The sequence below is a fragment of the Mobula birostris genome, chromosome 7, assembly GCF_030028105.1.
Source record: "Mobula birostris isolate sMobBir1 chromosome 7, sMobBir1.hap1, whole genome shotgun sequence".
NCBI classification, from domain to species: domain Eukaryota; kingdom Metazoa; phylum Chordata; class Chondrichthyes; order Myliobatiformes; family Myliobatidae; genus Mobula; species Mobula birostris.
The window spans coordinates 41,045,714-41,069,695 of record NC_092376.1 but is presented as its reverse complement, the minus strand read 5'-3'; the positions used below and the strand labels follow the sequence as shown (position 1 = coordinate 41,069,695).

The following is a 23,982-nucleotide window of genomic DNA, read 5'->3' as shown; positions in this document are numbered from 1 at the left end:
GGAGGTTCACAAGGATGATTCCAGGAATGGAAGGGTTATCATATGAGGAATGTTTGATGGCTTTGGGTCTGTACTCGCTGGAATTCAGAAGGATGAGGGGGGATCTCATTGAAACCTTTCGTATGTTGAAAAGCATTGACAGAGTAGATGTGGAAAGGACGATTCCATGGTGGGAGCGTCTAGGACAGGAGGGCACAGCCTCAGGATACAGGGGCACCCTTTCAAAACAGAGTTATGGAAGAATTCCTATAGCCAAAGGGTGGTGAATCTGTGGAATTTGTTGCCACATGTAGCTGTGGAGGCCAGGTTGTTGGGAGTATTTAAGGCAGAGTTTGATAGGTTCTTGATTGGACATAGCATTGCATCAAAGGTTACAAGGAGAAGGCCAGGATCTAGGGTTGAGGAGGAGAAAAAAAAGGATCAGTCATGATTGAATGACGAAGCAGACTGGATAGGCCAGATGGCCTAATTCTGCTCTAATGTCTTATGGTCTTATGTTATGCCAACAGATCAGAACAGTCCCAGCCTCAATCAATATTTTTACTGAGTTAAGACACCATCCAAAGCAGCCACCACCGATCCACAAAGGCCGAAATCAGTTAGGACATAGAACATAGAACAGTACAGCACAGAAATAGGCCCTTCACCCCACAAGGTTGTGCCAAACCAATTAAATGGTTAAACAAAGTAATCTTTTCTGCCTACACAATTTCCACATCCTTCCATTTCCCTCGTATTCATATGCCTATCTAAATGTCTCTTAAAAATCCCTAATGTATTTGCCTCTACCACAACACCAGGCAGGTCATTCCATGCACCCACCACTCTCTGCGTAAAAATCTTGTCCCTCATATCACCTCTGAAGTGACCCCCTCTCATCTTAAGTACATGCCCTCTGGTATGAGATAGACATTTCAACTTTGGGAAAAGATACTGTCTGTCCACTCTATCTGTGCCTCTCATGTTGTTATGAACCTCCTCCAGATCTCCCCTCAGCTTCCACCGCTCCAGAGAAAACTGGATTTCTCACTCCCGTTCTTTATTCAAGAAACACCGTGACTATGGCAACACTCCATCCAGTGGTCTATGCACCATAAGATCTAACCGTCCAAGAAAGATGTGGGGCCAATTTCTTTTTGGATGCAGACAGACATCAAAATCTGCCCAGTCCTCTCCAATTCAGCACCTAGATTAGCACTGATCACGAATGAATGTGCATGTCTCAGATGCTATTTTTGAACCAGTTAACCACCCTCAGCATCCAAATCGTCGATTATCAAACTGAGTTTTGCAGGTGCATAATTTGCATCACACTAAGGCCTATTCTGCCCAGTGGAGTAAACTGAAAAATAAAATTGGAAAGAAAACTTGATTATTTGGACTTCAGGTACAGATAATCCAAGAATGTGGTTTTCATGGTTTATCCTGTACCTATGTAGATTACTTAGTGTGAATGTAGAGAAGGATTTTGCTATTATTATTTAAGATTTATTAAGAAAAAATGTTGTCAGTTGAGAATTATGAAGGTCTAGTTTGTGTAACCATGTACTCCAAAGCAAGCATTGCATGTTTGTGCTCATACCTAGCTTCAGTCTGTCTCGAGGAAATTCCCATTTATTGTCATCATAGGGGAGACATTGCTCATCGAGTGTCACTTCATCAGGATCCATTATGATTGACAGGTAGTCAGTTTTTATTTCTGCAGATCTAGGCTGGAAAACCAAAGCATGAGAAAACACTTATAAGGCCATCCACATTTGTCTGCGAGTCTTGTATAGTCTTTGTGCCAGCACACATCATCTTAATGGTTAGCAGTTGGAAAGAAAAACATTGTATCATTAAGCATTTCAGCTGAAGTAACCTTCAAGGTTCAATAGCCTGCAACAAAACTGCCAGTGTGATCCAGTCAAAATTAAATGGGCATCTTTCATGGGACTAATTAATGCTAATTTATGTACCATGTCAGACTGTCCTGATTAAACAGCAGGCATGGATAAAACAATCATTCAGTGTTAAGCTTTATTTAACAAGAACAATTATTTGTTTAGAAAGTGAAAGGATATTCAGCAACAAATTAATCAGAAATCTGTAAAGAATTCTATTTAAGCAATTCTTAATGCAAAGCAGTGTTCACAACTATTTTACATAACTTTTTAAAAATAACTTGAATAAAAAGTACTTTATAAAAACTGTTAACCAGAGAATATTCCAAAACTTTCCTCTTTAAAAATATATGAACCTTTCTTCTGATTTCCATTCATATTGCTAAATACAAAAACAGGTGAATTTTCATGGGAGTTGCCCCAGTCTCTGTTTAATTTTGACTCCCATACATCATATTATTAGTGCTTCCTTGTCGGATGGTATCCATTTCCATTTCCTCTGAAGGGAGCTTAAAACTCATCCTAAACATGAGGGATTCTACAGATACTGGAAATCTTGAGCAAGATACACAGTATTGTTTCTCCAGCATTTTGTGTGGGTTGCTCAAAACCCATCTTGCCTTTCACATGAGCATTGTTCCCAGAGCCTTAGAATAAATTGTAGTTTTGCACCAATGTATCCACCTCTTGGGTCCTTTAATTTAACTTTTATCCTATCCGTAATACTGAATTTTGCTCTCTCAATATCACAAGTGACATCACATATGACTGTGAAGCTGGTCCTCAATGTTCTGAATTTTTAAACTCCTTCATTATCTTCAAACAATTATTTTTAATGCACGTACCTGTTCATATACGGTTTTTAACATTGTAATTGTACCTGCCTCTACCACTTACTCCAGCAGTTCATTCCGTATACCCACCACCCTCTATGTGTAAAATCTGCCCTCAGATCTCCCTTAAATCATTCCACTTTTACCTTAAGCCTACACCCTCTTGTTTTAGACTCACCTTATCCAGGGAAAATTGCTCTGACAGGTGACCCTATCTATGATCCTCAACTTCTATAAGGTCACCCCCTCAACCTTCTTCACTCTAGGGAAAACAGTTTCAATCTTTCCAGTTTCTCATTATATCTTAAGCTTTCCAGTTCAGTGGTGTCCTTATGAATCTTTTCTGCCATCCTTGTAGGTTAATCACATCTTTCTTATTGTGAGGTAACCAAAACTACACACAATACTCCAATTGTAATCTAACTAATGTTTTATACAAATGCAATACAGAATGTCAACTCTCGGTACTTAACACCATGGTTGATGAAGGCGAATATGCCACATGCCTTTTTCACCACCCTTTCAGTAAACCATATTTATACTCCTAGGTCTCTCTGTTCTGCTGTTCACTGTGAATATATCTCTCATTGAAATAATAGCAATTTCAAGTACACCTTCATTATTATTCACCTACTCCCCAATCTGACCTAACACAATCACCTATTTCATCTGCACTACACCAAAACCAGTTACTTTCCTAGGTAGGGCAGAAGCTCATTTATTCTTCAGAAATGTTCCATCGTTAATGAGGCCTTTCTTGACCACTTTCAAGAGGGTCACTCTCCCATAATTTCATTATTTGTCTCTGTTGCCCTTCTTAAACCAAGGAGCAAATTGGCTATCTTCCAGTCTTGATGGGCCTCACCTTTGTGGCTAAAGAGAATACAGAGATCTCTGTCGACGCTTCCACAATCTCCTTCCTTGCCTCCCTGAATATCCTGGGATAGATTCCATCAGGTAATGGGGACTTCTGTACCTTATTATTTTTTCAAGACACCTAATGCCTCTTTTTTCTTAATAACAAAGTCTTCTTGATCTCACCATCGTCTATGTCCTAGTTCTTGATGAATACAATACCAAACTACTCATTTAAGACCTCAACCACATCCTCTGGCTCCACACATAAATTCTATCCTTGGTCCTTGAGTGGACCTACTTTTTCCCAGACTTGCCCCTAATATACATATGTATAACAAGCCTTGGGCCTCTCCTTAATCCTGCTTGCCAAGGACATTTTGTAGCACCTTTTAGCCCACATAATCCCCTGTTTAAGTTACTTCCTGCCTCCTTTATATTCCTCAATGATATTCTGATTTCAACTTCTTACAACTAGCATATACTTCCTTGTTCTTTTTGACAAAACTTACAAATATCTCATTATCCGGTTCTTGGACCTTGCCATCCTTACCTATCATCCTCACGGGAATATGCTTTTCCTGAATCTTGACCAAATGGCCTTTAATAAATTCCCACTGGATGTGGATTTATCTCCAAACAGCCACCTTAAGCTATTTTCTCCAGTTCCTGCCTTCCCCCAATTCAGCGCTTTCACCTGAGGACCAATCTTATCCAAAACTACGTGAGAACTTACAGAAATCTAATCGCTGTTCCCAGAATGGTCTCCCACTGAAACTTCCACCACCCGACCAGGATCATTCTCCAAAACTAGCTCTATTAAAGCTTACTTCCAGCTGTGTTGACTTCAGCTTCAGAAAGGAAATATAGACAAAGGTACACACTTATCTGATGCCATGGAGTAACATCTCTGGAGATGTTTACTTTTCTATTGTCATCATGCTGCCAGTCACAAAGGGAAGGTGCTACTCCCATAGAGGAAACAGGTCATAAACCACTTTTTTGAGCTATTGGAAGCTAAACATAGTCCATCCATATATTTTTAAGGCTATCTGCTGGCTTATGCACTCTAACACCAAATGATGGGCCAAATTTTGTGCCATAAACTTCTATGATTCCATGAGGATTTTGTCCATTCTCCTGCCTTCTCCCTGTAGCCTTTGACACCCATCCTAATCATTAAGCTGTTAACTGCAGCTTTAAATATACACAAATACTTCACCTCCACGGCCTCTATAGCAATAAATTCCACAGATTCACCACTTTCTGGCTAAAGAACTTCCTCATTTCTGTTCTAAAGGGACATCCTTCTTTTCTGATGCTGTGCCATCAGGTGCTAAATACACACACCAGAGGAAATATCCTCTTCACATCCACTCTGTCTATGCCTTTCAACATTCAGTAGGTTTCAATGAGACCACCTTCCCTCATTCTACTAAACACCAGAGCCATCGAACTATCCTCTTCATAAAAAATAAAATTAAAAATCTGGTCTCATTATCATGTCACTGCAATATTTAACGTGATTAATTTCAAAGCACTAAAGCCACTCCCACAGACCCATGTGCAAGACAACAAGCAGCCGTTTGGCTTACCTATTAATTTGCTGATGGATATATATGTTAAGACCATAAGACATAGGAGCAGAATTAGGCCATTCAGCCCATCAAGTCTACTCCACCATTCCATCATGGCTGATCCTGGATCCCACTCAACCCCATACACCTGCCTTCTCACCATATCCTTTGATGTCCTAATCAATCAAGAAACTATCAACTTCTACCTTAAATATAACCATCGACTTGGCCTCCACCACAGTCTGTGGCAGAACATTCCACAGATTCACTACTCTCTAGCTAAAAAAGTTCCTCCTTACCTCTGTTCTAAAAGATCGCCCCTCAGTTTCCAGGCTGTGCCCTCTAGTTCTGGATACCCCCACCATAGGAAACATCCTCTCCACATCCACTCTATCTAGTCCTTTCAACGTTTGGTAGGTTTCAATGAGATCTCCTCGCATTTATCTAAATTCTAGTGAGTACCAGCCCAAAGCTGCCAAATGCTCCTCATATGTTAACCCCTTCATTCCCGGAATCATCATTGTGAACCTCCTCTGGATTCTCTCCAACGACAACACATCCTTTCTAAGATATGGGCCCAAAACTGTTAATGATACTCCAAGTGCAGCCTAGCTAGTTATCTTATAAAGCCTCAGCATTATTTCCTTGCTTTTATATTCTACTCCTCTTAAATAAACGCCAGTATTACATTTGCCTTCTTTATCACAGACTCAACCTGTCAATTAATCTTCTGGGATTGCATGAGGATCCTAAGTCCCTCTGCACCTCTGATGTTTGAACCTTCTCCCCATTTATATAATAGTCTGCACTATTGTTCCCTTTACCAAAATGCATTATCATATATTTCCCAACACTGTATTCCATCTGCCACTCTTTTGCCCATTCTTCCAATTTGTCTAAGCCCTGCTGCAATCGCATTGCTTCCTCAGCATTACTTACCCCTTTCACCTATCTTCATATCATCCACAAACTTTGCCACAAAGCCATCAACTCCATTATCCAAATCAATGATAAACAATGTGAAAAGTAGCGGTCCCACTACTGACTCCTGAGGATCACCATTAGTTACTGGCAGCCAACCAGAAAAGGCCCTCTTTATTCGCACTCGCTGCCTCCTGCCTGTCAGCCATTCCTCTATTTATGCCAGTATCTTTCCTGTAATGCCAATGGAATTTATCTTTTTCACCTGATAACATTCAGGAAATTTGCTAATGTGCATACAAAAGCCCTGCCTGTGCTGTGATGCAGCTCAAAGATGTAAACCATACCAGATGTATTTAAAAACAACAACAAACTCATCTGGCTTTTGAAACAGGAGGTCAAGCATCATAAATGGTCATATAAATCTTGTCCAAGAAAACAACTGGGCCATACCTTTTTGAGTTTACGAATGAAGAGAGTCAGGAGGAGCCAGAAAAGTGCAGCAGCCACACAGGTACACGTTAAGGTTATCAACTCCATGTTTGAATTCTCTGTTGTCCCTAGAATCATGCAATAAAGATTGGAGAAAACAGAAACCACTTTCTTCTGAAGCCTTGGAAAGCATAAATGTAATATTCTCTTTTGTAAAATGTTAAAAGCAATATCAACGGAGAATCAATCTATGACAAGCTCAAAATGTATATAGAGTATTCTGATTGGGAACATGATTTCTTGTGCAACAGGTGGAGCACCATATATGACAGGTCGCCATGCTGGTTTAGGGGCATTTATGAAAAGAGAAATTCCAAGTTTGTTTACAATCCATTGTGTAATTCATTGTCAATATCTCGCAGCCAAAAACCTTAGCCAGCAACTTTTTTTCAAGCATGACTCTTGTAATATCTTCTATCAACAAAATTGAAGCTCATCCATTAAATAGCAGAGTATTTTGCCAGTTATGACAAGATAACGATAAAGATTTTGAATGCTTGCTTCTTCACACTGGAGGTCATTGGCTGTCAAAAGACTGCTGCTTAAACATTCCTTTGATCTTTTTGACACTGTGGTTGAATTATTGCTCAAAATCAACAAGAACTTAGGAAAAATGAGTGAATTTCTACATGGAGATGTGGCATACCTAGCTGATCTGTATGACAAAATGAGTATTCTAAATATGAAACTGCAGGCTGAGCATTTCAATTTAATCCAGGCAAAAAGTGCTGTGTCCATTTTTATTAGAAAACTGGAAATATATAAGTAAAACTTTGGGAGGAGAATGTTCTCACAGTTTCCCTGCATGGGAAGTATGGTACTCTCTTTCACAGACAGTGATTTGCAAGAGTACTGCTTAGACTTGCAGTCTCTGATAAGGATTTTCAGAATCGATTCAAGGATTTGACCAATCTGGAAATTCTGAACTGGATAAGACAGCTTGCAAGAAGAAATTATCAAAATTCAGAATGATGAAGAAGCAAAAATGCTTTTCAAAACTGTTGGCTTTTGTGGTACATGGCGACACTGTCATGCGAAGTTTCCTGGTCTTGAGAGAAGAGCCAAACAGCTCTTCGTTGTATTTCCATCCTGCTACCTTGTTGAAAGAAGCTTCAGTGCGGTGAACCACACACTCACAAAAAATAGAAACCACTTGGGCATTGTTACACATGGGGACTTAAGGCTTTTGCTGTCACAACTTGAACCAGATATTTCAACTCTTGCTAAAAACCATCATGATATCAAAGCTGCTTATAGTGCAAAGGTACTGTGTAAACTAGATTTAAAGACAAATAAAAAATTAAAGCAGAATCACTTTTCTCATGTTAGCATATGGTGGACATGTTTTTACACTACCGGGGGCGCTGGAAAGTATATTGTGCCCAGGAGGGGCTTTGGCAATTATGAAGATGCTTTAGAGGGCATTGACAAGTATAACAGCGCTTTAGAGGGGCATTGAGCTAAAAAAAGGTTGCAAAACAATGGTGTAGCACTTGTTCCACTTGCAAGGATAAGTGCCAGAAGGGAGATCAGTGGGGGGGACAAATGGACAAGGGAGTCGCATAGGGAGTGATCCCTGGGGAAAGTAGAAAGTGGAAGGGATGGAAAAATGTGTTTGGTGGTGGGATCCTGTTGGAGATGGCGGAAGTTACAGAGAATTATATGCTGGAGGCTTGTGGGTTGGTATGTGAGGACAAGAGGAACCCTATCCTGGTAGGGTGGTGGGAGGATGGGGTGAAATGGAAGAGATGCAGGAGAGGGCATCATTGATGGTGGAGGGAGGGATGTCTCTACCTTTGAAGAAGAAGCACATCCAGAGGGCAGATGCGAGACAGAGGAATTGAGAGAAGGTGATGGCATTTTTACAACTAACAAGGTAGGAAGAGGTATAGTCCATGTAGCTATGAGAATCAGTGGGTTTATAAAAGATACCAGTAAATAAGCTGCTCCAGCGATAGAGACACAGAGATCAAGAAAGGGGAGGGAGATGTCGGAAAAATACCAGGTTTAGATTTATTTTCCAGAATTAGCCTTTGTATGAGAAATGATATTAAGTGCAGAGTGAACTTTGCCACTTCCATGTGGTGAAGATCCTTAAGCAGAACTTTGTAACAATCAAACACTAAAAAGACTTTCTATATCAATGTCCAGTTAAAAGCACTGTTGCATAGAAATTAAGGTGAAATAATCCATTCAGTCTGTGTTGGTGTCAATGTTCAATTTGAATCTTCAAAAAAAATTGAGTAATTGAATAAATCAAAAAAAAATTAAATTTCAACCTTTTCCAGTAACCAATAGCAGAATAATTCAATCTTAAACTCCTCTTGGGCTTCCATCCAGGTACAGGCATTGATTCTAACCAACGTTTCAATGACAAACTCTGCCATCTTCATCAGGGATGATGCCGAGGCATGTCTAGTCTGGTGGTCTATATACCCCCATCGTCTATCTCTCATAATTGGTTAGTCCTCAACCAATCTGTTTTTCTCAGTCCCACCTTCTTTACAATTGAATTCCAGTTTTGAACAATTCCAGTTCCTGACAATTCAGTGTTTTGCTCACTGTGGTTTAAACCATTCAGGCTTGGAGATGCCAGAAACAGCCGGGAGTGACAATTAAACAATTTCACTACTTCAACAGGTTAGAAACTACGCAGAATTTTAAGGTATCGACAATCATCTTGAATGTTGCAATGAAAATGAAGATTTGGGGTATGCAATGTCAAAAGCATTGTATCAAAACACCTAGGTGGGGGATGGAATATGAAGACAAGGAAAGTGATGAGGATGACACGAGCTAGTGACTACATAGGGTGCCAGGAAATTTATTGTTGGAATACAACATTATTTAGTTTGTTATAGCCGTGGGTGGTAGTGGGAATAAGCTTCCACTACCTATTAAATGCTCCCATTGGCATGCGTCGCAAACAGCCTCTGATATCCAAGCGCAGTTCCTGGCCTTCAAGTGTGGCTTAGCTACTAAGCCTGATGGACCTGTTTCTGCTGCCAGAAGAAGGAGCAAAGCCTGGTTACTGGCTCCAGCACATCTTGGAGAAGGAAAACTGATCTTAATAGCTTTCTGTTCATGTCATACTGCCCTGGCTGGGACATAACATCCATGGCTGACCCCTAACCAACAGAGGGCCTTACTTTCATGCCATAAGGCAAGGAAGGCAAACAAGAGAAAATCTGCAGATGCTGGAAATCCAAGCAACACACACAAAATGCTGGAGGAACTCAGCAGGCCAACTCAGCAGCAGGTCTGCTGGTTTCCTCCAGCATTTTGTGTGTGTTGCAAGGAAGGCAGTCCATTATCTACACTCGGTGTCTGTGCTGTTTTTGTTTATTTACAGTCAATCAAAAGAACACACCAGCATACGCCAGATGTATTCCTCTGTCGATAACCATGATGAACGAATACGCAGTTTTATAGTACAGTACTGTGGTAATATTGGTAGTGTTCTCATTTGATTTGTATTTTGTTTAAATAAATAATTTGTAACTCAGTTAAACAATAGTTTGTCTTTTTTATACCTTGAATTTCAAGAAAATTTTCAAGAAACCAGATAATTGGAGCAGCCAAAATGTACTTGATCCAATTTGTTCCAATTAATTGAAATCCACTGTATTTCCATGACTAGTAACAAAATTTAAAATTAAGAATCCTAACTTTCAATTACTTCTTTGTGCATCATAAAATGATTTTAATATCCTTCTTCAATTTTCTGTAAGTTACCTCGAACAGTGATGTAAGCTGAAGTCTGTACAAAGCCTTTCCTGTTTGACGCTTGGCATTGATATAAACCTTCATCCTCTTCTTTGACTCTTTCAATAATTAATATTCTACTTCCTTGTCCCAGATTAATACCTTTGTACAAAATATGTGAGAAGGAATTAGAACTATGCATTCCACACACATCCTTATCTTGTTTATAGTCAGATCCCATTTACTACAGCAATAAGTTGAACACCCAGACAACAAACAAATATTACGACACCTTGCATGATACAGATACACTGTGATAAAAGCCTAATCTTCACTGGGAAAATAGACGACTTCCTGTTTAGTCTATACTTAACAAAATCGGGCAAATTATACTGAAATTAAATATAGCACTAGATTCAATTTGTTTTACTCATATATTGGTGAAAATTAAATTTATAGTCTACCAAATTTTAGGCTGCTCTTTTTATTGAGGTTGCAGGTCAATATAATTAAAACAAAAACTTGTTTATTATACTTATGTAAAAGAACATTATAATAGAAAGCCATTAAAATAGTTTCAATAAAATATCAAAAGTTATGGCTCATTCAGAGAAGGTTTGAATTTCTGGACCTCTTCAAAATATTTAAATATGTTAGTTAAAATATTTTTTCCAATCCACTCCTCTCTCTTGATTCTCAACCCAATTCTTTCAAATGCAAGAATAAGATATGTAAAAAACTTCAGCTGGTCAACGGAAATTTTGGAAATCAGAGGTGACCCAGTAACCAATTTCCTCTCACTTGTGGGAAAATATCAAATGTTTACTTAATGCCTTCCCCTGATGGCAGAGCTGACACCAGGAGCTGCAGTATGGGAACCAAAGGGAGAAGTTCTCTTCTTAAAATGTTTTGCATTTTTGTATACGAACGATTCTTCTATTATTCTAACTTAATTAGAACTATAAAATCATAAAGTAATCTCCATAGTATGTGGAAATAAAATTATCATTGTAAAATTACACAATACGGTCTATATCTCTATGTTGCTAAATGTTAGTAATGTCTCAGAAAGCTAGTTTTTCTACATACGTAGACCTCTTTAAGTTCAGCACAACATCATGGGCCAAAGGATCTGTTTCTGGGCTTACTGTTCTATGTTCTATAGCAACAAATACCAAGTTTGCTACTTAAATAATAGAGCTGTAAGATAATCTTCAGAGTAATGTTCAGATAAATTCACTTTAACAGATCAAGGTAATTGCACAAAACATTGAGACTCTATTGACCAGGTGTAATTTTAAGCTCATATTATGGACAAGTTCATTTCTTGTCAAAGTCGCACCTGATTCCATGTGTAACCTCTGATGGTTTTTGTACCACGTGATATGTGGCATCGGCCTTCCCTCTGCCCGACATTCCAATGTAATTGAACTACTGATGTTCACATCCTGGTTACTTAAGTTTTGAAGCAAGTACGGGGCTTGCGGAGCTGAAATCAAAGAAATTGTAATCCCAGAATCAAAATTACAAATTAGAGATCATCATATAATACAGTATACAGTAGTTTTTCTACAAAATTATAACATACATGTCATAGTAATACAAGGAAAGTAGGATATTGTGTCTTGCATCCTGACTTCTTTGGGCTACGTGTGATAAAATGCAACACTTGGAATTAAAATAAGAGCAGACAAGTCTTTCAATTATAAACTCAGAGATTCTGCAGATGCTGGAAATCCAGAAAAACACGGAGAAACTCAGCAGGTCAGGCAGTATCTATGGAGAGAAATATAAAGCTGACATTTCGGGCCAAGACCCTTCATCAGGACTGAGAAGTGGTTTCAGCTTGAGAAGTCTTTCGATTAGACACATAAGTACTAAATGTTCACCATATAAATTTAATGAGAAAGAGTAGATGAAATTTTATAGTTTCTGAACTAAAAAAACTGTTCTTTGGCACAATAGCCTACGTACAATTTTTTACTTTGAATGAGTACGCAAGGAAGAGCAAGAACCAATGTTTTTAAATAAATAAATTTTATCAAGCAACAGAATGCAATGACAATAATCAGAATATGTGTTTACTTAGGCAAGGCTGATATCCCCTGTAGAAATATGCTGAGAGCTAACATAACTAAATAAAAAGAAAAATAAGGCACAGAAGTTTCATCTTTCTATTACTATCATTTGCAGTATTTGTAATGCAGCATTTGGACCCATTTACTTGGAAGCATTTACCCTAAAATATTCACACTGGGAACACAACTAAAAAATGTCCTATTCTTAGTTGAGAAACTCCCATAATTACTATCCACTGGTTTCTCCTTAAATGAACAGATTCCCTGTGAACCTGGTATCCAGCAGGGGTGGAAGTGCCATTGTTTACTTTTCTACCCTCAACAAAAGCAATTCCCATGTGAAAGATAAGTTCAGTTTCAGGGCATTGTGCCACTTTTTCAAAGAGGAAGTCCGCTCAGGAGTTCACAAGCACGAGAAACCATTTGGATTTCGTCAGTTCAGTTCCACAAATGAGTAGCTATATTTTACGGGATGTGCTTTACTACGTGCCTTGAAGGCTTTCATTCACAACACTGCTCAAATCATGGAAAGTTTGTTTTTCTTCTCCACATTTTAAACACTGTGGTTCAGATATGGCCAATGAAAGAGATAAGTGAGACGTGATTTCTTGCATGTAATAATAAAAAATCATGCAGAACTGAACATGGGCCAACTAATTGCCAATCTGTTAATTAATCTCCCCTCCTTTAATTGATGCAAAATAGAATAACATACTAATCATCTTGTCGTGAAGCCAGCTGGCATAGTGCTACTCCACACACACATATGAAACAGCTATTCAAATCCTTTTCTGCTGAAGACTGCAGGCATTGTTTCATTAATAAAACAAACACACACTGACCAATGCTTGAATCATTTTTCAGAAGACATCCTTAACAGCGGATGCAATGCCTGCATTCGTTAGCAAAATAACAAAAATTCACAGGAGGAAACAAATGCAGACAATGCAGAAGCCAAGAGTTGTAGATGGGGGAATCTATTTAGCAGCAAGTAAACTTGAAAGAGTAAGTTGTTCTAAATTAGTTCTTAAGATCTAACATCATCTGCATGAAACGCTCTTCAAGCAATGTTTCACTGAGTGCTGGGTTGCTGACTTGGAGAAGCAAAGGGGGAACCGGACTACACTTCGTTCCATCGCCTTGATAATGGAGGAACCATTAATGCTTCATATAAAGTACTCCGCACTGATGCTCTCAGTGATGCCATCTAATAACACACCCCTCTACAAATGAATCTTGCTTTTTTGGCAACCGTAGCATCAGAACAAGAAAATAAGGGGAATTCCAAGGTCAAACAACTTTGAAGGAAATATGTAGCGATGCATCCTGCAGCATTATGTCCCAGGCTTCACAAAAAGCTTGCATTATATTTGGAGACTCTGTTTTACTAAAAAGACAAGCTGGAACCTCATACAAAAACCCAATCCACACACTGACACCCACTAAATCATTTTATTAGAGTGAGGGATCATAAAACTCAGAACTTGAGGCTGAACAATCATGACTGAGATAAGAAAAAGCCTCTTTATCCAACAGGTTTTGAATCCCTGGAATTCTCCATTTAAAAGGACTGTGGAGGTTCTGTTGTTTCATTTTCAAAATGACAAGCAATTGTTTTTAAATATTCAAGGAATTAAGGGGCATTTTTGCAGGAAAGTGGTGCTGAGATAAAATATCACCCATTTTCTTTTTGACTACTGGAAAAAGTGCTCAAGCCTGAATGTCCACTAGAAAAAGTGCTCAGGGCTGAATGTCCACTGGAAAAAGTACTCAGGGCTGAATGTCCACTGGAAAAAGTGCTCAAGCCTGAATGTCCACTGAAAAAAATACTCAGAGCTGAAAGTCCACTGGAAAAAGTGCTCAAGCCTGAATGTCCACTGGAAAAGTGCTCAGAGCTGAATGTCCACTGGAAAAAGTGCTCAAGCCTGAATGTCCACTGGAAAAGTGCTCAGAGCTGAATGTCCACTGGAAAAAGTGCTCAAGCCTGAATGTCCACTGGAAAAAATACTCAGGGCTGAGTGTCCTATTCACATTTTTGTTCATCTTGTTCCTATCATACATTTGCTGGTTCAAAAATAATAACAGACTTACCATTTATGTATCACATGGATGGAAATCATGAATTTAAAACTTCTGTTAGGATCACCAAGCAAACAAATCCTAAATCAGTATACCATATGTGATCTTTCTTAATCATAAAACAAAGGCATTAGTACCACCTTCATGGTACTCATTTCATTTGTAATAAGCAAGTTCTCCAATTTTTAAAAAAATTAAACTTTTGTATTAAGGTACAGCTATTGTCCAATTAACATACTGTCTTTTGTATTTTGATAACCATTTCCAGTCATTGCTAGGCAAAATCTTTGCTAAGGCCATTATTCAATTAGAGCCTTCACGAATTTGACACTGTTCTCAGTTACATTAAGTACATTCCAAATTATTTGAACCATGAGGTGTGCATATATAACTTAATGTACTGACTCTTTTACCATTTCATTGATGCAATAGATTTGTGGATAACTGAAGACAGACCATTTGCAGCAGTAGTATTGTGCAGTAAGTAATCCACAGAAGTGTAGTCATAGGTTCAGACTTAGAACTAAATTGTGTTGTACAAAAATACAAGAAAGTTTCCAGAATATTCTTGCATAATGTTTAAGTTTTTTGGGTTCAAGAATCATTTTCAGTAACAAACATGGAAAAGGCATGCAACCAATGCTTATAATCACTCTATAACTGTATTTGACTTCTGATATAGTTTATATCCCACTTACAGTAAAGGAATTACATAATCTAATACTCACCTCTAATATAAATCTCCTGCTTCTGAGTTGCCTCCTCCTGAGTGATAATGTTTCTGGCTGTGCATTCATAAGTTCCGGACTGATTCTGAGACACATTTTTAATGGTAAAGTTCAGAGCAATTGAATACTCCTTGGTGGTAATGTCACTTATACTGCCGATATTATATGTGGTCTGATTGTCCTTACTCAGAAGATGGCAAGCAATGTTTGAATATAGAAACTTATTGGCTCGGCAGTAAAATGTGAGGTCATCACCTTCGGTTGGTGGCATGTTATGTCCTATGCCAATCTCAAATCCAAATTGGTTGTGTACATCTAATAAGATAATAAAAGTATGATCATTTATATTTTCAATTTCAACGTGACTGAAAGCAATTCAAAGTCATAAGGCCGTTGCCTTGGTAACTAATGGATTAATTCATCTTGTAGTGCACCAGCGAATTATAGCAATCAGAAGATCCCTGAAGATCCTCAGTTTGACCTTAACTAACAAATATCAGTCAATGTAGCAACTGGACTAATGACAAATGGCCTTAGTGCCCTGAGCAATCAGTGTCTTTCATTTAATTGGTAACATAAGAACATTAGAAATAGGAGCAGGAGTAGGTCATCTGGCCTGTTCAGCCTGTTTCACCATTCATTAAGATCATGACTGATCTGGATTCAGCTCCACCTACCTGTATTTGCCCAATAATCCTTAATACCCTGTTATGAAAAAGTCTATTTAACTCAGGGGTTCCCAGCCTGGGGTCCACAGACCCCTTGCATAATGGTACTGGTCTGTGGCATAAAAAAGGTTGGGAACTCTTGATTTAACTGCATCTTAAATATATTTAATGAGGTAGCCTCCAGTGCTACATATGATATTATTACAAAGTACACAGATGTCAGGTGTGTAAATCAAGGGAAAGAGGCAGAGATGGGAACAAGTTGAGCTGTTTCCCTTTCTATAATATTCTAATGATCTTTACATAAACTCATGCAAAAGCATTGAGAATCAGATTCCAGTTTATTATCATTAATATACAATATCTCGGTGAAATCTCTTGTTTTGTGGCAACAGGACAGTATCAGATATAAAATTGTCTCTTTGGCAGATATCACAGGATTTAATTCAGCATTGAAAGACCAAAAAATTGATAAAGAAAGTGAAAATTAAACACAAGAGTGGGCTAGCAAGAAACAAAGACAGACTAAAAGATTCATTTAGATGTGGAAAAAAAAAACAAAAATTAACAAGGATCCCTCACAGGCTAAGAAGGAAATATTACATCAGAGCTTAAGGAAATGACAGAGAAATCACAAATATTTTAGGCTTGTCTTCCCAGAAGAAGGCACAAAATGCTTTCAGAAATAGTGCAGAAGTTAGCAGTAGTGTAAAAAAAATGTCTTGGAGAAATTATTGAAGAATTTTAAAGATGAGCTTTATTAATCGAATGTCCATCAAAACATTGCAACACACAACAACATGTGCTGTTTTGCATCAATGGTCAACACATTCCAAGGATGTGTTGGGGGCAATCTGCACGTGTCGCATGCTTCCATCACCAACGTAGCATGCCCACAACTTACTAACCTATACGTCTTTGGAAACAGGGGCACCTGGATGAAACCCATGCAGTCGCAGGGAGAACACACAAACTCCTTAGGGACAGTGGTGGGAATTGAACCCCATTCGCTAGTGCTGTAAAGTGTTATGCTAACCGCTACTCTACTGTGCCACTTATTTGGACCAAATGCTGATAAACAGTATATTAGATTCTACTGTAAGAAGGTTTGAGTATGTGTGAAGATGTCTGATTAAAATTGTAAAAGGTCGTGCAGAGTGTGTGCCTGGAATGCTGTGATCTGGCATGCATACCTGAAAAAGAATAAACTTCTAATGGAGAGAATCAAGAAAGATTTACCAAATTGGCTTCCAGAGTAGGGAGTTTGTCCTGTCAGAAGGGACTAATGAGAATGGATGTATACCCTCTTGAGTTTAGAAGGATGAGTAACATTTCAGACTCGACGGATATGATGCAGGGATGGTATTTCTTTGCTTGGGGTGTTCAAAATAAGGGATCGATCTTGAGACACAAAAATATTGTATCAACTAGAAAATAGTTAATCTTTGGATTCTTTTATTTAAAGTATGTTGTGAAGCTCAGTTGCTGATAGAGTTCACCAAAATCATGAATGTTAAGGAAATTAAGAGATGAGTGTTTAGTGCAAGAAAGTGATACTGAGGTAAAAGATCTGCCATGATTTTCAGAATGGTAGAACAGTTAGAAGATATCAAAATGGCAATTCTGTTTTTCTTTGTTCTTTGTCCATGTATAGAATTATATCACAAGAAATAAAGAACATTCAGGAGGTTAGGGTAAATGAGGGTTAGGAGAGGTGGTGCTGGTTGTAGTTGAGGAGTGGAGAGTGGGTAGAGTCTGTCTGTTTTTCATTTCACATCAATCACAGGATCCTGTAATAAGAATTCATTGAAAAAAAGTGTTCTTGATTGAAGATCCGATCATTAAATTCTATGTGTCTATGTATGCATGTTTGTTCATGTGCATTCATGTGTGTGTGCATGTATGTGTGTGTGTGTGCGTGCGTGTGAGTGCATGTGTGCGTGTGTATTTGTGTGTACACGCATATATGTCTGGAGTGGAGAAAGAGAGATGAAGCAGGTTGTTGATACATGCTAGAGAAATATAATACAGCTACAACTGAGTCTTGATTTTTTTTTACTGGTTTCCCAAGAAATGCTATGACTGGATCAGAATTGTGCTTACTTGGGAGTTTTGTAACCAGTAGTCAAAAATAACTAACATTTGAGCAACTGCTGCCATTTAATTGCTTAAACAGCAATTCATCTTAAACAGAAAATATATAACGCAATCAAATGAATTTGTGCAGAAATGATCAATTAACTGAAACTTGCAATATATTCTTTGCAGAATATGATTGTATTATAACTCTAACTATATAAAACTTAATCATTTTTTGCAAAAATTGGGAGTTTGTATTGGTACAATCTGTTTAGGAGTGAAAGGGTTTAAGGTCAAGTGCAAAGTCTTCTAATTCTGAACCAAAAATGTTTGTATTAGGTCAGATTTATTGGGGTTAGTTGCAATTTGGAATAGCTATATGAACAGGAGTTGCACAATGTACACATCATTCTAGTAGCAGACATGATAGGAGTTCAAGCACATGGTTACTCATTTCCTATAGGTGTTCACTCCAATACATTTTCACAAGCTGCCCATCCATCAGCATATAATGAAAAATTGCAAGAACTGGATAGATTTTTAGATGATGTCAACTTATCATGAAATGATGATGCTACTGAAGACACGTATGTACATAAAAAGTACAGGTATGTACTTAAGTAATGAGAATCAAGTTGAGTCAAACAAAGTACTCTGGACCAAATTACCTGGATTTTTAATCATGATCAGTATATATAGGCTACAATCCAAACTATTTTCAGGATAATCAGAAATGCAATTTAAACCTTTCAGAAGATAATCCTAAATTAATCAGTTTGCTCAAAATTTTGAATAAAGCTGATATAAACGGCACATCTACTATTCACTCAGTGTAGGATATCAAAAACAATTTGATGAAAAGCACACCCCTTACTACTTTTACACTCTTCCCTCAAACTAACCAATGCACTTTGAAATAATTTAAAGGGGATTTATTTACTTAAGTGATTTGAAACTTCCTCTGAAAATAGCTCACAGGTTTCCTGATGGAAGATATTGTTTATCTTTGCTGAGCACCATCAGGAATTGAAAACAAAATGCATTTAGTGACACTGGGAAATCTCAGAGATAAGGCAGCCCTGTTCCTGTCTCACCCATAGTCATTACTAACACACCCATGGTCATGCTGTATGCCAGCAGAGACAGAGGATTGTAAACCAGAAAAGACAAATTTCTTCTTGTGTGCAACTCTCACTTTGAAACTGAATGATCAACAGCAGACATTGAGGACATAGTTGCAGGATTTGGAATCTTTCCTAAATCTCAGCCAATATGTATTGTTTTTTTTTCAAATGCCCTGCAAATTGTAGGTCACACCCGACTACAAGCTTCAAAGCACTGTAAAGAAGAGATACATGCAACCCACATGTTGTTTTCTGATATTTTTCTCCTCCCTTCCCAAAAGTCCTGACTTTTTTTTTGAGTTATGATGCTTTAGACATCAAGAGGTCTTTACAACTAGACCATTCTCCTGGAATCTGAACGGTGGATTGGGTGGGGTGAACTTCCACTTCTCTGATCTTGGCACATACTGGAACACATATTGGGAAATTGCATAAGCCAAGCTTATGATTTTCCATCCATAAATTTTAATGAAGGAAAACTGACATGCATCATTTCCTGCTATTTGCTTCCACCACGAGCCAGAAGCGGAAAATTCTACCTGTATGTCCTCATGCTACAACTGAGGTTGCAGCTGAACTTGAATCAACCCTCAAACCCTGCTCAGAGGAAATCCAGGGAGAATGATCAAAAGCAACAATGAACTTTTACTGATTTTTTTACTACACTGTCCGAAATACAAACATGTAAGGAAAGTAAGAACTGAACTAGATCACGATATTGCTTAAACCTAATCTACTATTCAGTAGGATCAAGATTTGATCTCTGCTTCAAGTCTATATCTAGCCAATCTTCAAATGCCCGTTTTCAAAAATCTATCAATTAATCGATTAATACTCTCAACCACTAAGCATCTTATAAAAGAAAATTCCAACCTATCTTCCAAGTAAAACAAAATTCTCCTCATCACAGTGCTAACTGGCTGATTCTTACCCTGAGGTGATACACCCTTATCCAGAACCACTTCTGGAGTAACACCCACTAATTAGGATATGAAAGTCCTCTGCTCCATAAGGCCTCGTCAAATGGGAAAAGGCTCTAAGGAACAAGTTGCTGTAACAGGTAATTATGAATTTTAAAAAGTGGCTTGCAAATCCCCTCAGACAGTTTTGCATACATGCTCCAAATCTTCCAGTCAGAAGTAGCTTTACATCATCTATTCCCTCAATCTACATCTGAATTTTGTACATTTCAATAACATTACTTATTTGTTTTAATTTCTAGTGGGTTAAAAAAATCTTAGCCTACTTAATAGAGAGAAGACCACTCAGCCTTATAAATTCAATCTTAGATAAATCTTTGCTACCCTATTTCCAAGGCACTTAATCCAAGCTAGATGAAGAGTCTCAGCCTGAAACTTTGAAACAACCTTCAGCAGACGCTGCCTGAGCCGTCAAATTCCTCCAGCAATTTGTTTTGTGCTCCAGGTTCTAGCCACTGCAGTCTGTTGTGTCTGCACTTATATCCTTCCTTGCTTAGAAAAAACAAACCTCTACTAGGAATTTTTATGTGGTTTTCAAGTCCGCTGCAATAAACGAAAATAAAGAAACTAAGATGGAGATCTGAAATAGAAACAGAAAACGCTGGAGACACTCAGAAATTCATGTGGCAACTGTGGAGACAAAAACAGATTTTACTTTTTGGGTTGATGACCTTACATCAGATCTTGGAAAAGTGAGGTAAAGAATAAGGCTCAACATATTGTTTACCCTCCTAACTGCTTGTATTTCCTGCACATTATCATAAACAGATTCTTCTGCACACCAACACTTACTTGCTTCACACCATTTCAAAATATCACATTTCTAATCCTCTTACCAAAAATAGAAATCATACTTTAGATGTGCTCCAGCAGAACACTTCCTTGCTCATTAATTTAAACGTCATTTGAAGGGAATCTTATTCACCAGAGAATAATGAGTACACTATTGGAGATGGTGGAGATAGAATCATGACAGCATTTAAGAGCTGTCTAAACAAGCACTTGAATCATCAGGACACAGAAGACTACTGGCCAAGTGCTGGAAGTAGGAAGTATACGATGGATGACCACTGGTCAGCATGGACATAGTTGAATGGTTTGTTCGTTAAAACAAAAGGCATAATTTTCTTCGGCTTATTGGAGCAAATATGACTATTTTCTACTTGATAGACTAACATTTCTGATTACTGAAACCACCATTTACTCTATACGTATACTGATGAAAGTGAGAGAACAAAATATTATTCTGAAATCACACTGAAAAGATCTAACATACAGTGTTTGTGCCCGTTAATACATTTTAACTACATTGTCTGAGTGATTCTAAGTATTATTAGTGATTCATGAGTCACTTCTTAACCATATTATCCATATTTTTGTTATTCTACTACTAAGTACCCATGGCATTTCTCCTAACCTGTGATACCAAGATGTACTTAACAAGGATGTCATTTATTACACTATTCGAAAGCTCTCTGGAACAGGAACAACAGAACTATACCTGCAGTGGCTATTAGTTAATTTATTTGTAATTAGAGATTGAAACTCAATGGTTGTCAAAAGGAAAATTTAAAGTATCTCAGCTTAACTGCCCGTAAACATACTTTTTCTTTTAATTTATGATAATCATAATCATGTTCTCTACTATTCATTGTATATAGGGATGTGCAAAGGATTGTACATTGGGAACCACAGGTCAAATTCCAGCTTTCCTTTACCAGGTCTCTACAAATTTATCTCTTGTAGTATTTTCAAACATCCAGAAATAAATGCTTCCCATATAAAATTATATATTCATCTCTGACCCCCAAACTGATCTCCAGGCTAAGAAAAGATTTTTGTTTATTCCAGGAGTCTCACCCAAACAGAGGCATTCTGCCAAAGTCCAGACTAGGTTCACCAGAAAATTTTGGTTGTATGTAAACAGAGCCAGTTAGCACACACAGAAACTGGCAATGCAGAGAAGGACTTGCTTGGTCAGCATATTGAGACATCAGAAGATCAGAGCTTTGGCAATCCTCTGTCCAGAAAACAGGCCCTGACAGCTTACACTGGAATTTGTTTTGGGACTAGTTTCAAGTCTTAACTCAGCCTTCTGTTAGAGGAAGAAAAACCTCACAGTGTGGAGTCCAGTCCAACGTCACTCCAGCATATCCTCTGGCCAGATCAATCAAGCACCAGTTAATAAAAATTGAGTAAGTATTATCTTCATAAAGAAGGAAAGTGCATATGGAGCAGATTAATTTTAATATAACAGCAAATAATATTAAGAAGATAACTAATGGGTGACCTTATTTAAATTCAATTTAGTAACTCTTTTTCATGAATCCTTTCACCCTGCTGACTGTCACCCAGTTACCTGTCTATCACTGCCTCAGCCTCCCGAATGATCTGGAGTTCATTCAGCTCCTTAACACAGAGAGTTTGACGATGCACTTTTTGTTGTTAAGACCTCAGACAAAGTCGGGAAGCAAAAAAGTTGAGCATGGTGGGCCTAATGTTCTGTGTTGCATATATTTCAATGTTAAGAAGTATTGTAGGAAAAGGCAGATGAGCGCAGGTCATCGATCAACACATAGAATTATGATATTGTAGCCATTAATAAGACATGGTTGCAGGAAGGGCAGGAATTTGACTTGAAATTTGATAGGGAGAAAGTCTGACATAGCAGTATTTCAGTGGAGGAAAGGGAATTACAGTGGCATGAGAGGAGTAGGCCAAAGTAAATTGGAAGGAGAGGCTGGCAGGAGTGACAGCAGAGCAGCAATGGCGTGGGTTTCTGGGGAAAATGAGGAAGGTGCAGAACAGATGTATTCCAAACATAAAGAAATGCTCAAATGGCAAAATAGTACAACCATAACTGGCAAAGGAAGTCAAAGCTAATGTAAAATCAAAAGAAAGGGCATATAACAAAGCAAAAATTAGTGGGAAGACAGAGGATTAAGAAGCTTTTAAAACCCTACAGAGAGCAACTAAAAGAATCCTTAGGAGGGAAAAGATTAAATATGAAAGCAAGCCAGCAAACAATATCAAAATGAATAGTAAAAGCTTTTTCAAGTATGTAAAAGATAAAAGAGAGCTGAAACTGGATATAAGACCACTAGAAAAGGAGGCTGAAGAAATAATAACGGGGGACAAAGAAATGGCAGGCAAACTAGGTGAGTATTTTGCATCAGTCTTCACTTTGGAAGACGCTAGCAGTGTGCCAGATGTTGAAGGGTGTGAGGGAAGAGAAGTGAGTGCAGTCACTATTGTAAGGGAGAAAGTGCTCAAAAAGCTGAAAGACCTAAGGGTACATAAGTCACTCAGACCAGATGACCAGACCAGACCAGACCCTAGGGTTCTGAAAGAGTCAACAATAGAAATTGTGGAGGAAGGCAGCAGAAAGGAAATTATAGATCAGTTAGCCTGACTTCAGAGGTTGGGAAGATGTTGGAGTCAATTGTTAAGGATGAGATTATGGAGTGTGATGCTGAGGCTTTATCAGGAACTGATGAGGATTCACCTTGAGTATTGTGAACAGTTTTGGGCTCCTCATCAAAGAAAAGATTTGCTGGCATTGGAGATGGTTCAGAGGAGGTTCACAAGAATGATTCCAGGAATGAAAGGGTTATCATATGAGAACGTTTGATAGCTCTGGGTCTGTACTAGCTGGAATTCAGAAGGATGAGGAAGGACTTCATTGAAATCTTTTGAATGTTGAAAGGCCTAGACAGAGTAGATGTGGAAAGGATGTTTCCCATGATGGGGGAGTCTGGGACAAGAGGGCACAGCCTCAGGATAGAGAGGTGTCCATTTAAAACATAGCTGTGAAGAAATTTCTTTAGCCAGAGGGTGGCGAATTTGTAGAATTTATTACCACAGGCAGCTATGGAGGCGAGGTAACTGGGTGTATTTAAAGCAGAGTTTGACAGGTTCTTGATTGGACACCACATCAGAGGTTATGGGGAGAAGTCTGGGGAGTGGGGCTGAGGAGGGGA

The 23,982-nt window shown here is 38.3% G+C and overlaps 1 protein-coding gene across 8 annotated transcripts in view; it reads right to left on the bottom strand.

Moving 5' to 3' along the window:
- The window catches only part of flt1 (fms related receptor tyrosine kinase 1), a 165,842-nt gene that overhangs the window by 56,453 nt on the left and 85,407 nt on the right, over window positions 1-23,982 (bottom strand). For all 8 annotated transcript variants that reach the window (XM_072262967.1, XM_072262968.1, XM_072262970.1 and 5 more), the window contains 5 exons: window positions 15,152-15,466; window positions 11,609-11,755; window positions 10,297-10,428; window positions 6,523-6,629; window positions 1,583-1,712 (listed from right to left, as the gene is read on the bottom strand). In XM_072262967.1, the coding sequence (XP_072119068.1) occupies window positions 1,583-1,712; window positions 6,523-6,629; window positions 10,297-10,428; window positions 11,609-11,755; window positions 15,152-15,466 (831 nt within the window). The remainder of the gene's footprint in view (window positions 1-1,582; window positions 1,713-6,522; window positions 6,630-10,296; window positions 10,429-11,608; window positions 11,756-15,151; window positions 15,467-23,982) is intronic.